This window comes from Coregonus clupeaformis, chromosome 31 (assembly GCF_020615455.1).
Source record: "Coregonus clupeaformis isolate EN_2021a chromosome 31, ASM2061545v1, whole genome shotgun sequence".
NCBI classification, from domain to species: domain Eukaryota; kingdom Metazoa; phylum Chordata; class Actinopteri; order Salmoniformes; family Salmonidae; genus Coregonus; species Coregonus clupeaformis.
This window is the reverse complement of record NC_059222.1, coordinates 10,392,522-10,405,262: the sequence shown is the minus strand read 5'-3', so window position 1 is coordinate 10,405,262 and position 12,741 is coordinate 10,392,522. Positions and strand designations below refer to the sequence as shown.

The window sequence follows — 12,741 nt, the reverse complement described above, 5'->3', positions numbered from 1 at the left end:
TGGAGTAGGCTGGCTAACCTGGATAGAGAGGGATGGTAGTGGCAGGATAGCTATTCTCATCGGATTTAATACACCCAATTCTTGGAAATATTTCTTATACACTTACATTTTTATTTGTAATACATTGATGTGTATTTGGTGATAGCCTAGATTTCTCATGAAGGTAGGCTGCTTTGTTATTAATATATTCCCGCTGTTGCATTTCGACTGTGCACAGCTCAGCTCCCTGTGAGTCTTCGGTCTGTCGTTACAGGCTATAGATAGTAGCCTATCTACCGTTTATAGCCAGTAATAAAAACACGTCTACCTTGACATCTCAACTTGACCCACCGATCTGATTTCTGGACTGTCTCATCACGGAATTCACGAGATGGACGAAGACAATCAAGGTAAGACGCACGATGATGATTCAATCACCGTCTCTCTTTCCCTCTCTCTGTTCCATCATCTGCTGTGGTGTGTGCATGGACTGATAGGGGCTATATGTTATGCGCCGTAAAGCATGAGTCGAGGCATACAACTGTAACCACCAATGCATGCATTTAATCATCAGCAATGTATCTTTATTTTCCTTCAACACTAAGGTATTAAGAAATGCAACGGTATTTTTATCAACTGTTGTCAGACATGGGGTTACATCTGGGGTAGGGTATAAAGAGACCTAGTGGAGGATGGTTACTGGTCATATTTCTTAATCATCAAGTGGGACAATAAATGATGATTATCCATCATGTAAGAGGGTATATAGTAATTGACCTCAGTGTGAGGAATGCATGAAAACGCATGCAGCAATGTTTAGTGCTTCTTCGACAAAATTCGTCTGTGTTTAATGTTGCGCTGAGTCGCTTTGAAGTTTGTGCTGGAGCTCTAGCTAGGCTACGCTTCTTTCCATTATAAAGCAGTTATATTGAAACAGCCGCTCAAGGCCCTGGACGGGTGAAAAAGATAAGATAAAGGTATATTTTTTAAAACCAGGAAAGCCGACTTTTGCGGTTGGAAGGCCTTCAAAACAGTCTCATTAATTACATCCTTCAGAGTGGTATCCGTTCCAAATGGTTTTATTTAAATGACAGTGCTAAACTACAGCCTGTGGCATCCAATAGTCCTACTGCTTGCATGATGCAAGAGAAGACACACACACACAATATAGTTTGATAACCCCCCCCCCCCACACACACACACACACACACTTACACAATCTCACACACACACAAACACCAAATCTTCCAACCCCATCTCAAGGCAGGGGGCGAAGGCCATGTAAATGTGTTGTAAACATTTGTCTTGAGAAGAGAAGCAGTTAAACTGTGAGAGATTAGCAGATGCTGAAGAGGGGACCCTCTACATATCTCACCCCTCCTCAGCCCACACTGGTCCATCCTGTTGCTGTAGCATTAACCCTTTTCATGCTCTACATAACCCCTGTCTCAATAGATTTGTCCCTGGTTAAATGAAGGTTTAAGGGCGGAAGGTAGCCTAGCGGTTAAGAGCGTTGGTTCGAATCCCGGGCCGACAAGGTGAAAATGTGTCAATGTGCCCTTGAGCTAGACACTTAACCCTAGTTGCTCTGGATAAGAGCGTATAGTAAAATGTGTGTGTGCTCAAACCATACTGTACACTATGTTGGCATGCTAAATTTACCCCTGATAGTCAGAGTAGCGCTGGGTAAAATGCCTTTTTAATTCAAGCCAAAACCCCTTCAACTCAAATCAGTGCAGCGCAGTGTAACGCTTCATAAAGTCATGGAGCTGTACTATACTGTGCAGCATTTGGTCAAAGTTGGGGTATAATTTGTTCCACCTCCTTTTACTGCCTGCTAACAAGGAGAGGGAAAAAGGCCATGATATAGGATAAGGTAATGTTCTTATATGGGCTGATAGTGAGCATGCATACTGCCTCTCATAGGAGAACAAACCGAGATAATTACACAGAAGAGCACACACAGAAGAACACAACACACACACACACACACACACACACTCCGGCACGGTCTGAGAAACTAGGACAGTGAGTAGAGTAGAATATGGAATTCATTAATGCGTGTTTACTCCTACTTCTACACACTTGGCTCACTCCTCTATGCTGTTTACATGCCACAAGACAGACGTCTGCAATCACATTGTGTAAAACAGACCCTAAATCACAAGTGTTGTATGGCACCAAGTCTATTTTATAGTCTCATTGTGTAGTTAGGCTGGTAGAGTGAAAGCAGAAATGAAATACAATGTAGGCCTACAAATTGGCCAGCACTCACTTGATGCTGGTTGTGTGTTTTTAGATCCTCTCGTTCCTCTAGTTTCTGCAGCGATATTTTCAGCTTTGCCTTTGTCAGGAAGGAAAGTGCTCTGTTTGAATGGTGTTTTTACTAATTGCTCTGTTTGAATGGTGTTTTTACTAAGTGCTCTGTTTGAATGGTGTTTTTACTAATTGCTCTGTTTGAATGGTGTTTTTACTAAGTGCTCTGTTTGAATGGTGTTTTTACTAATTGCTCTGTTTGAATGGTGTTTTTACTAAGTGCTCTGTTTGAATGGTGTTTTTACTAATTGCTCTGTTTGAATGGAGTTTTTACTAATTGCTCTGTTTGAATGGTGTTTTTACTAATTGCTCTGTTTGAATGGTGTTTTTTACTAAATGCTCTGTTGGAATGGTGTTTTTACTAAATGCTTTGTTGGAATGGTGTTTTTACTAAGTGTTCTGTTGGAATGGTGTTTTTACTAAATGCTCTGTTGGAATGGTGTTTTTACTAAGTGCTCTGTTTGAATGGTGTTTTTACTAAGTGCTCTGTTGGAATGGTGTTTTTACTAAGTGCTCTGTTGGAATGGTGTTTTTACTAAGTGCTCTGTTGGAATGGTGTTTTTACTAAGTGCTGTGTGTCTTGTCAGTGTTTCTTGTGTCGGGATCCTGATAACCGTAGTGACTCCCTCTCTCTTTCAACACAATTTTTTCTATTTGACCGTGGGAAACACCAAATGGGAAACCCCTTTCCTTCCATTCTCTCTGGGCAGAAAGTGTCTGTGTGTTTGTGCATGATTTGTGTGTGTGTGTATTTGTTCTTTGGCAGTGTAGGTTTGCGTTGTTGAGGGGCAGTTGAATCTGTCAATAGGTTTTTCTTATCAGAAATGGGCACCTTGACAGAAATTATTTTTTGCAAATGAATACTTTATTATTTTATGTTGAATTCATGGCCATTTTACTGTCAAGTCCTTTGGCTTTCATACTGTATCTTGGGGACTGTAATTACACCATTTATAAATCTCACTGGGCATGGAAACATACATGTTCTTTGAGAAGAACATCAATACAAACTGCTTGAGTCTTTGGGGTGTTGAAGTTTCATATGAATCCAGACATTAGTGGTTTCCTGCCCTGAATCGACACTATAGGTCTATTTAGTTGGCCAGCAGTCTTTGTTGTGGCGCTAGGATGAGGGGTGTGAGGGAACATTAGAGAGTCATTATTGCCATGCCGTGGACGCCTTGTGGCTGGTCTGTAGCTCTAACACTGCCTGGAGGGCCTTCTGGCTTGCACAAAGCATGCAGTAGCTACAGCCATAGGCTATATGGCTACATCAGATACAGCCAGTCAGCTAACTAGCCCCCCTACGCAGCTGTTTCTCTCTCTGCATTCTGGTTTGTCGGAGTAAGTCCTGTTCTCTTTCTCAAGTTTTCTTTAGCATCCTGTGTCTTACTGTCTTCCTTCCCCACTGTATCTTTAAGATGACATATTTCTACTCTGTGTGCCATATGATACATTTTATATTTAAAGCCCAAAATAGGCTTTGACTTGATTCTTTTGAGATTACCAGAATGAGAATATAATCTGTTTTTCCATCCTTAAGGTAGCCTTTATGAGGCCTCCTACCATGTTGCCTTATTGAAACAGCTTAAAAGGAGATTTAGAAAAAAGAATTCAGTTCATTTTGACTGTTAAGATTGACTTTAGTGTATTGTGGGACAACATTGAAGGATTAGGCTAGACAGTACACACACACACACTGTTTAAGGGGTGAGGCATCTTTGGCACTGCACAGACTTGGTTTAAGGAGGGATTGAGAGGGACTCTTAAAGGATTCCAGTACTGCTGCCTCGTCTGTAGAGAAACACCACATATGGAATTGATTATGGGGAATACTGAGGGGGCTTCCCAATGTGTTTTCAGTGCCATGGAAGAGAAGGTAGCAGACTAGCACGTACGACTGTCTGGAAGGGTTGGCATGTCCCACAGATGATTTTGTTTGGATGCAGTATATTGCCTTGATTGTTACTGAGTTATGGAATGAGGAAAGAGACAGACAGGGACGGAGTTCAGATAGAGGGGGAGAGAGTAGAAGAGATGTAGAAGAAAAGAGAATGACTGAGAAATAGCAAAAGAGAGCGAGACAGAGACCGTACTTTCCTTGAGTAATATGCATCTTATTTCACTAGTAGGGGAACTAAATAGAAGTAGATCCAGTATTAAGAGGGTAGTTAGAGGCTGGATAGAGGCTGGAGGCTCCAGGGGTTGTGTGTATTTCTTGGCCAGGCTAGGTAAGTGCTGCTTTCTGGTAGAACTGGGCGATATGGACAAAAATCCATATCATGATAAATTGACTGAATTATCACGATAACGATAAATTGAACGATAAGTTTACAACATTAATGTGCACCAGTTACTTTTTTTTACATTACCCTTAAAACTACTACTACTACTTTGAATGTTGTGGCTATCAATTGTCCCGTTAGCAATAGCCTATATTAAGACTTATTTCATTTCAAATGTCACATTCTTCTAGTAAAGGCTACTTATCGTTATTGTCGATATCAGTAAAATGTCCTCGATAAGTGGTTGTTTCGGTCGGTATGGATAATTATCGGTTTATCGTCCCAGCTCCACACTCTGGAGCCCTCAGCCCTGTGGCCCTGAGAACACAAGAATGTAGAACCAGAACACCTATTCAGAATTCACAGGCATTCTAAAAGGAAGAAGTGTGCTGTGCTTGTATTTTCAGAGATTCTAAAAGGAGGTGTGCTTATAGCTAGTAACTACACAAGATGTACATGTAGACATCAAAGGTGTGCTTATAGATTGTACAAACGCCCATCCTAACTACACAATATATATCACAGAGATCAATAAACTTCGTAGGTGTTCTGTGACTGTTATTTTGAAGTGCCCTGTGTGTCTTTCAAGCCTCCAACAGGTCAGCCAAAGACAGCGTTGCTCCGCCCGGTCAAAGTAGACAAGCATCAACATCCTGGACCTCCAGGCAACAATCGCCAGGCAGTAGTTTGTCTTCAGTCTTCAGTCACTCAACCCCCATCCAGCTCTCTTATTAGAAGTGGGTGCCAGAAACAGCATCAATCTCATTCCAAGGAGTATCAAATCTACAGAATATGAATGCTCTGGCAGCAGGCATATGGCCGTGGAGTATCAGGCCCTAGTTGATATAAGGCCCCAGCACATCAAATCAAATATTTACATTCTAGTGGTGATCCTGAGCAGATGTTGGACATGAGGGGACATGATGTCTGGACAGACCAGGATGGAGGGAGGGACCACCCGGATGGATGGATCACCCCCTAGCAGGGGTCCGCTCCCCGCTCCCTAAAACAGCAGATTAAACAATGCAATCATTGGATGGCAGTTTAGTTTAGCCCCCCAGTACTAGATCCTAGATCTCTCTAAATCCTAGTACTAGATCCTGATCCACAGAGGTAACTAAACCCCAAGATATTACCCTCCAAAATCTTTGCTCTCCTTTCATGCAAGGATGTGAGCTACTGTAGTTACTGGAAAAGAATGGTATAGTTATCGCTCCTGCATAGTCGCATTCATAGATGCACATTTATAGTATTTTATCAGGATCCACAAAGCAGTGAGGTGCAACATACCCAACTATTGAAAAGGCCAAACAGAGGCCGGATCTTACATTCATGAAAATAAAACACTTCCATTAGCTACACTGACTAACATAGAGAATACAGTACACACTCTCATCATAACCCATTGCCCTTTGGCTTGCCCTGTACTAATCATTCCGCACATTCAACTGCCAGGTTGCATCTCCGTACAGCTAAACAAGACTACATATGTTTATTACTGTTACTGTGTCTGTCCGTGTTGTCACTGCCAAAGTAGGTTACAGAAGAGAGAGAAAGAGTGGCTGGCTGGCTGGCTGGCCATTGGAAACAACATCTGTGTGTGCACTGTATACGTCCCACTTCCACTGTGGCCGTAAGCCCCATGGTCAGATTGGGATTAAGAGCTGTGGGGGTGGGTGTTAGCGGGATTAAAGCCAGCTGGCAGCACGAGCGTGTGTCTGTGTGTGCTACAGTTTGCATGTACAGTGCTGTGAGAAAGTATTTGCACGCTTTTCTCTATTTTTGCATATTTTTGATACTGAATGTTATCAGATCTTCATCCAAAACCTAATATTAGAACCTGAGTTTACAAAAAAAAGGATACTTATTTTATTTATTTAATTAACAAAGTTATGCACCACCCAATTCCCCTGTGTGAAAAAGTGATTGCCCCCTTACACTCAATAACTGGTTGTGCCACCTTTAGCTGTAATGACTGCAACCAAATGCTTCCTGTAGTTATTGATCAGTCTCTCACATCGCTGTGGAGGAATTTTGGCAAAGCATCCCCAAAGCATCCCAATACCACCACAATGCTTGACCGTTGGTATGAGGTTCTTACTGTGGAATGCAGTGTTTGGTTTTCGCCAGACATCATGGGACCCATGTTGTCCAAAAGTTATACTTTTGACTCCTCTGTCCATGGAACATTCTTCCAAGAGTGTTGATGATCATCCAGGTGCTTCCAGGTGCTTTTTGACACACTTGAGTCAGCTTGAGTCACACTTGAGTCAGATTACCTCATACCAAAGGTCAAGCATGGTGGTGGTAGTGGGATGGTTTGGGGAGGCTTTGCTGCCTCAGGACCTGGACGACTTGCCTTAATAGAAGAACCATGAATCCTGCTCTGTATCAGAGAATTCTACAGGAGAATGTCAGGCCAACCGTCAGTGAGCTGAAGCTGAAGCACAGCTGGGTCATGCAGCAAGACAATGATCCAAAACACACAATCAAGTCTACATGAAAATGGTTAAAAAGCACGTTTTGGAATGGCCTAGTCAAAGTCCAGACCTAATCCCAATTGAGATGTTGTGGCAGGACATGAAACGAGCAGTTCATGCTTGAAACCCTACAAAATAAGTATTCTTTTTTTTTGTTATGTGTAAACTCAGGTTCCCTTGATCTAATATTAGGTTTTGGTTGAAGATCTGATAACATTCAGTATCAAAAAATGCAAAAATAGAGAAAATCAGAAAGGGGTCAAATACTTTTTCGTATGTATGTATGTATGTATGTATGTATGTATGTATGTATGTATGTATGTATGTATGTATGTATGTATGTATGTATGTATGTATGTATGTATGTATGTATGTATGTATGTATGTATGTATGGGGCGGCAGGTAGCTTATAATAATAATAATATGCCATTTAGCAGACGCTTTTATCCAAAGCGACTTACAGTCATGCGTGCATACATTTTTTGTGTGGGTAAGAGCGTTGTGCCAGTAACCGAAAGGTCGCTGGTTCTAATCCCCGAGCCGACTAGGTGAAAAATCTGTCGATGTGCCCCTGAGCAAGGCACTTAACCCTAATTGCTCCTGTAAGTCGCTCTGGATAAGAGCGTCTGCTAAATGATTAAAATGTAAATGTAAAATGTATGCATGTATGCATGTATGCATGCATGTACAGTTGAAGTCGGAAGTTAACAAACTATAGTTTTGACAAGTCGGTTAGGATATCTACTTTGTGCATGACACAAGTAATTTTTCCAACAATTGTTTACAGACAGATTATTTCACTTATAATTCACTGTATCACAATTCCAGTGGGTCAGAAGTTTACATACACTAAGTTGACTGTGCCTTTAAACAGCTTGGAAAATTCCAGAAAATGATGTCATGGCTTTAGAAGCTTCTGATTAACATCATTTGAGTCAATTGGAGGTGTACCTGTGGATGTATTTCAAGGCCTACCTTCAAACTCAGTGCCTCTTTGCTTGACATCATGGGCAAATCAAAAGAAATCAGCCAAGACCTCAGAAAAATAATTGTAGACCTCCACAAGTCTGCTTCATCCTTGGGAGCAATTTCCAAATGTCTGAAGGTACCACGTTCATCTGTACAAACAATAGTACGCAAGTATAAACACCATGGGACCACGCAGCCATCATACCGCTCAGGAAGGAGACGCGTTCTGTCTCCTAGAGATGAACGTACCTTGGTGCGAAAAGTGCAAATCAATCCCAGAACAACAGCAAAGGACCTTGTGAAGATGCTGGAGGAAACAGCTACAGAAGTATCTATATCCACAGTAAAACGAGTCCTAAATCGACATAACCTGAAAGTCCGCTCAGCAAGGAAGAAGCCACTGCTCCAAAACCACCATAAAAAAGCCAGACTACGGTTTGCAACTGCACATGGGGACAAAGATCGTACTTTTTGGAGAAATGTCCTCTGGTCTGATGAAACAAAAATAGAACTGTTTGGCCATAATGACCATCGTTATGTTTGGAGGAAAAAGGAGGGGCTTGCAAGCCGAAGAACACCATCCCAACCGTGAAGCACGGGGGTGGCAGCAGCATGCTGTGGGGGTGCTTTGCTGCAGGAGGGACTGGTGCACTTCACAAAATAGATGGCATCATGAGGAAGGAAATTATGTGTATATATTGAAGTCAGGAAGTTAAAGCTTGGTCGCAAATGGGTCTTCCAAATGGACAATGACCCCAAGCATGCTTCCAAAGTTGTGGCAAAATGGCTTAAGGACAACAAAGTCAAGGTATTGAAGTGGCCATCACAAAGCCCTGACCTCAATCCTATAGAAAAGTTGTGGGCAGAACTGAAAAAGCGTGTGCGAGCAAGGAGGCCTACAAACCTGACTCAGTTACATCAGCTCTGTCAGGAGGAATGGGCCAAAATTCACCCAACTTATTGTGGGAAGCTTGTGGAAGGCTACCCGAAACATTTGACCCAAGTTAAACAATTTAAAGGCAATGCTACCAAATACTAATTGAGTGTATGTAAACTTCTGACCCACTGGGAATGTGATGAAAGAAATAAAAGCTGAAATAAATCATTCTCTCTACTATTATTCGGATATTCTCACATTCTTAAAATAAAGTGGTGATCATAACTGACCTAAGACAGGGAATTTCTACTAGGATTGAATGTCAGGAATTGTGAAAAACTGAGTTTAAATGTATTTGGCTAAGGCGTATGTAAACTTCTGACTTCAACTGTATGTATGTATCAGAGGAGGCTGGATTGGAGGAGCCATAGGAGGACTGCTCATTGTAATGGATAGAATGGAATAAATGGAACAGAGTCAAACATGTGGTTTCCATATATTTGATGTGTTTGATACCATTCAATCCATTACATGTGCACGTCCTCCTATAGCTCCTCCCACCAGCCTCCTCTGGTATCTATGTATGTATGTGCACCACATGAGGTTGGTGGCACCTTAATTGGGGAGGACGGGCACGTGGTAATGGCTGGAGTGGAATAGGTGGAATGGTATCAACTACATCAAACAGATGGTTTCCATGTGTTTGATGCCATTCCATTCACTCTATTCCAGCATTATTAGGAGCTGTCCTCCCCTCAGCAGTCTCCACTGATGTGCATGCATCTGTGTATGTGTGTTTGTATCTATGTGCGTATGTCTATGTGCTCCTGCATCTGCATGTGTGCATGACGTGTGTTCCTATAAATGTGTGTTTGTGCGTGCATGTAAGGCCAGTGAGGGGAGCCCAAGTGGTATAAAGTTAAAGGGATTGGTGACAGCAGGCTTCAGATGAGGGGTTAGAGCCAGAGGTGGCTCTCAGTGACAGCCTGTCTGGCCTGTCTATCTCATCCCATCTCCCTGCTAGGGCCAGTGGGGTGACTGGGTTCTCCCATGCTCCAACACACAGACCAGGCTAGCTATGGGTCAGTAAAGATAAACCGCCAGGCTGTGCCCATTACCCAGTTTAGCTTTTAAAATGGGAAGTTGGCCTGTCAGTGAATGAGTATGGGATTTGGTGAGAAGTTGGCCTATGTACAGTAACAGAGTATGGGATTTGGTCTAAGTCCCACTCTGTTCCACTGGTCAAGCTGGGATGAGTGGGGGTTTTAATGATATGAGGGTCACTAAGGGTCTGACTTTAAGGATTTATCACACTGTCCATTCCAACAAGTGGCAAAAATGTGGTGAAATGGACAGTCTGTTTCGTGTCAATTTGAATGTGTATCATGTGCAAGGCTATTTTGTACTGTAAGTGGACTAAACATAACGAGGCAGGCTTTCGTACCCCCAAATGTATCCCATCCTATCAGATATTCTGCAGAGTAATGTGCACAGATCTCAAGTCAGAATTAGTCTCTGTTCCTGTATCATCAACTACCCCAGTTGCAGAGGGAGGGTAGTGAACAGTTGGTCGTTTTTGGGTGAGGACCTCATCGTAGGAGATTGAGGGGATTTATTTTTGGGGATAAATTGCTAGAGGCTCTGCTCTGTGGTGCGCATGTTTGAGTTTATTTAACCCCTGCCCCCTGGCACCAGCTTTGCACCTGCTCAACCTAACCCGTTGCTCCACTCTCTGGAGTAGATTTGACTCAGTAGAGTAGATGTGTAGCTATTTCAGTGGCACTCAACTGCAACTCTCAAATCAAATGGGATTCAGATAAAACTTTGTTGACATACCTGTGGCACCTAGACGGTGTAAACGGGTGGAATACAGACTGGTGAAGAGACATTAATAACTGAGAAAAATAAGACTGAGAAAGACTGGTTTTGTTGATAAAGGAACCATTCAGTTGTTGTGACTGTCAGAGCTCTGGACCCTGCTAGTTTCAGAAATGACTCCTCCTCTGTCTGCCAACTGGAGACTCTACTAAACTAATTTCCTGGATTAGTCAGAGGGCAGTTGCCAGGGTGGATTGTATTAGCAATCTAATTTGTAGACCCCTACCCTATCTTCATGTTTAATGTCCACTACCAATGGACCAGAAGGGTCCATTTATTACCCATTTTTTAAATGTTCCTTCCCTGCCTTTGCCTTGCTTGTTTCCCTGTTGATCTGATAAATGAAGGTGTGTTTTGTAGGGTGATGTAATGGTCAGAGCAGATGTGGTGTAGGGAGGCTTCTGAAGGGAGCTCAGCCTCACATCTAGGCTGCTTAAACCAGACGGAATGCTGCACTCATGTGGTGTGCTCAGTCTGAGCAGCGTTCAGTCTGGTTTAACCAGGCTAGCTCCGATTCACCTTCTCATTAACATCCATGATGAATCAGATAATAATCAGCCAGATGAATTTACCCAGACGGTCCTATTAACCAGGATACATATTAGAGCCTCTGGTCTCAGGCAGGGGGAAAAACCAGGCTACGTTCTCTCTATGCAGAATATCATCAATCCAACAAGCAAATTATGAGAAATAACAGAAGTCTAAAATATTTGCTGTAAAAAGCAATAATCTAATTTGCGTTGAGTTGATGACACACATTATTATAGAAATAGACTCGAATGGGTTTCTGGTAAACAGGATTCAAGATTTCTTGTGATCTTGGTAATAATAAGAAAATTCAGTACATTGCTGCTTTGAAATAGGAAATAGAAATATACCAAATTGAAATTACCATACATTTCCTATCATAGATAACATTGTGCCACTTTAAAGAAGAACTTTGGTCATTTCTCAATTGAGAGCTGTGTCAACTTGAACTTGAAACTAATTGCATCACAGTCACAGTTCCACTTAGGTTGTATAACCAAAGTGAGGTTAACCCAGAGGTTAGCCAGCTAATTAATGTCTCTATTTTGATGTTGAACTCCAGTCAGTGATTATTGTAGCTCCACATCCCTTCTATTGTCATAGAGCAACACAGAGGGCAGCACAGTGAACCAGGAGGAAATCCTTAACTGGCTCGCTGTCTCACTACCTGACCCCCAGACACACAATGCAACATAGGATTACAAAGATAGTTAAGGGAACAATTATTTTGACTTTACACAGGCTTTTGTTTAATTGTTAGTCTTATTAATATCATTGCTGCGATCAATGTTTAGACCCCTGAGCACCTCTTGTACGAACTCTAGTTGCCAACTACTAAATTAGTCCTGGGCCTCTCTTGAGCTAGGCTCCCATGTTCACTTTTAATTGGCAAGACATGGCTTTAGTTCAGTAGTAATGTTATTCAGTTCTGTAAAAAGGGAAACTGTGAAGTAAATACTGTAACTAACTGGCGGTTAGAGAGGGCGATGGTTGCGTTAATTAACCAAATTCACTTTTAATGAAAGGAAACTTAATCTGGATTGGTTTTATTAAATAATATTCCCGAGCATTAAAAAGGGTCAGAAAACACTTTCATGTGGAATAATTAAGTCCGTACACTTTTTTTTCACTAATTAAGACGAATGTATCTGCTTTGATGTGTGTGACTCTGGATAAACTAGGTGAAACGGTCATAGTACTGTAGCAGTGTTAGTTAGTGTGGTGTCACGCAGTGTAACAAGATGCATCGGCGGTAAGACTAAGTAAGTTTCTCTCTCTGTGATCTCTCTCTTCTAGTACCTGAGGATCTCTCTCTGGAAGAGAGGGATGAGCTGTCAAACATCCGGCGGAGGAAGAGAGAGCTGCTGGATGATATTGAAGTGGGTAGCATTGAAGTTGCTTTGCCTCGGCTTAGTAGCTGCAAAGCTT

General features: G+C 42.1%; 1 protein-coding gene across 1 annotated transcript in view; it reads left to right on the top strand.

Annotated features, from left to right (window-relative positions):
- LOC121547530 (cytohesin-3-like) overlaps positions 1-12,741 on the top strand; it is a 26,683-nt gene continuing 13,942 nt past the window's right edge. Inside the window, exons 1-2 of the mRNA XM_041858855.2 lie at positions 1-389; positions 12,610-12,692. Coding sequence (XP_041714789.2) covers positions 371-389; positions 12,610-12,692 — 102 coding nt within the window. The 5' untranslated portion in view covers positions 1-370. The remainder of the gene's footprint in view (positions 390-12,609; positions 12,693-12,741) is intronic.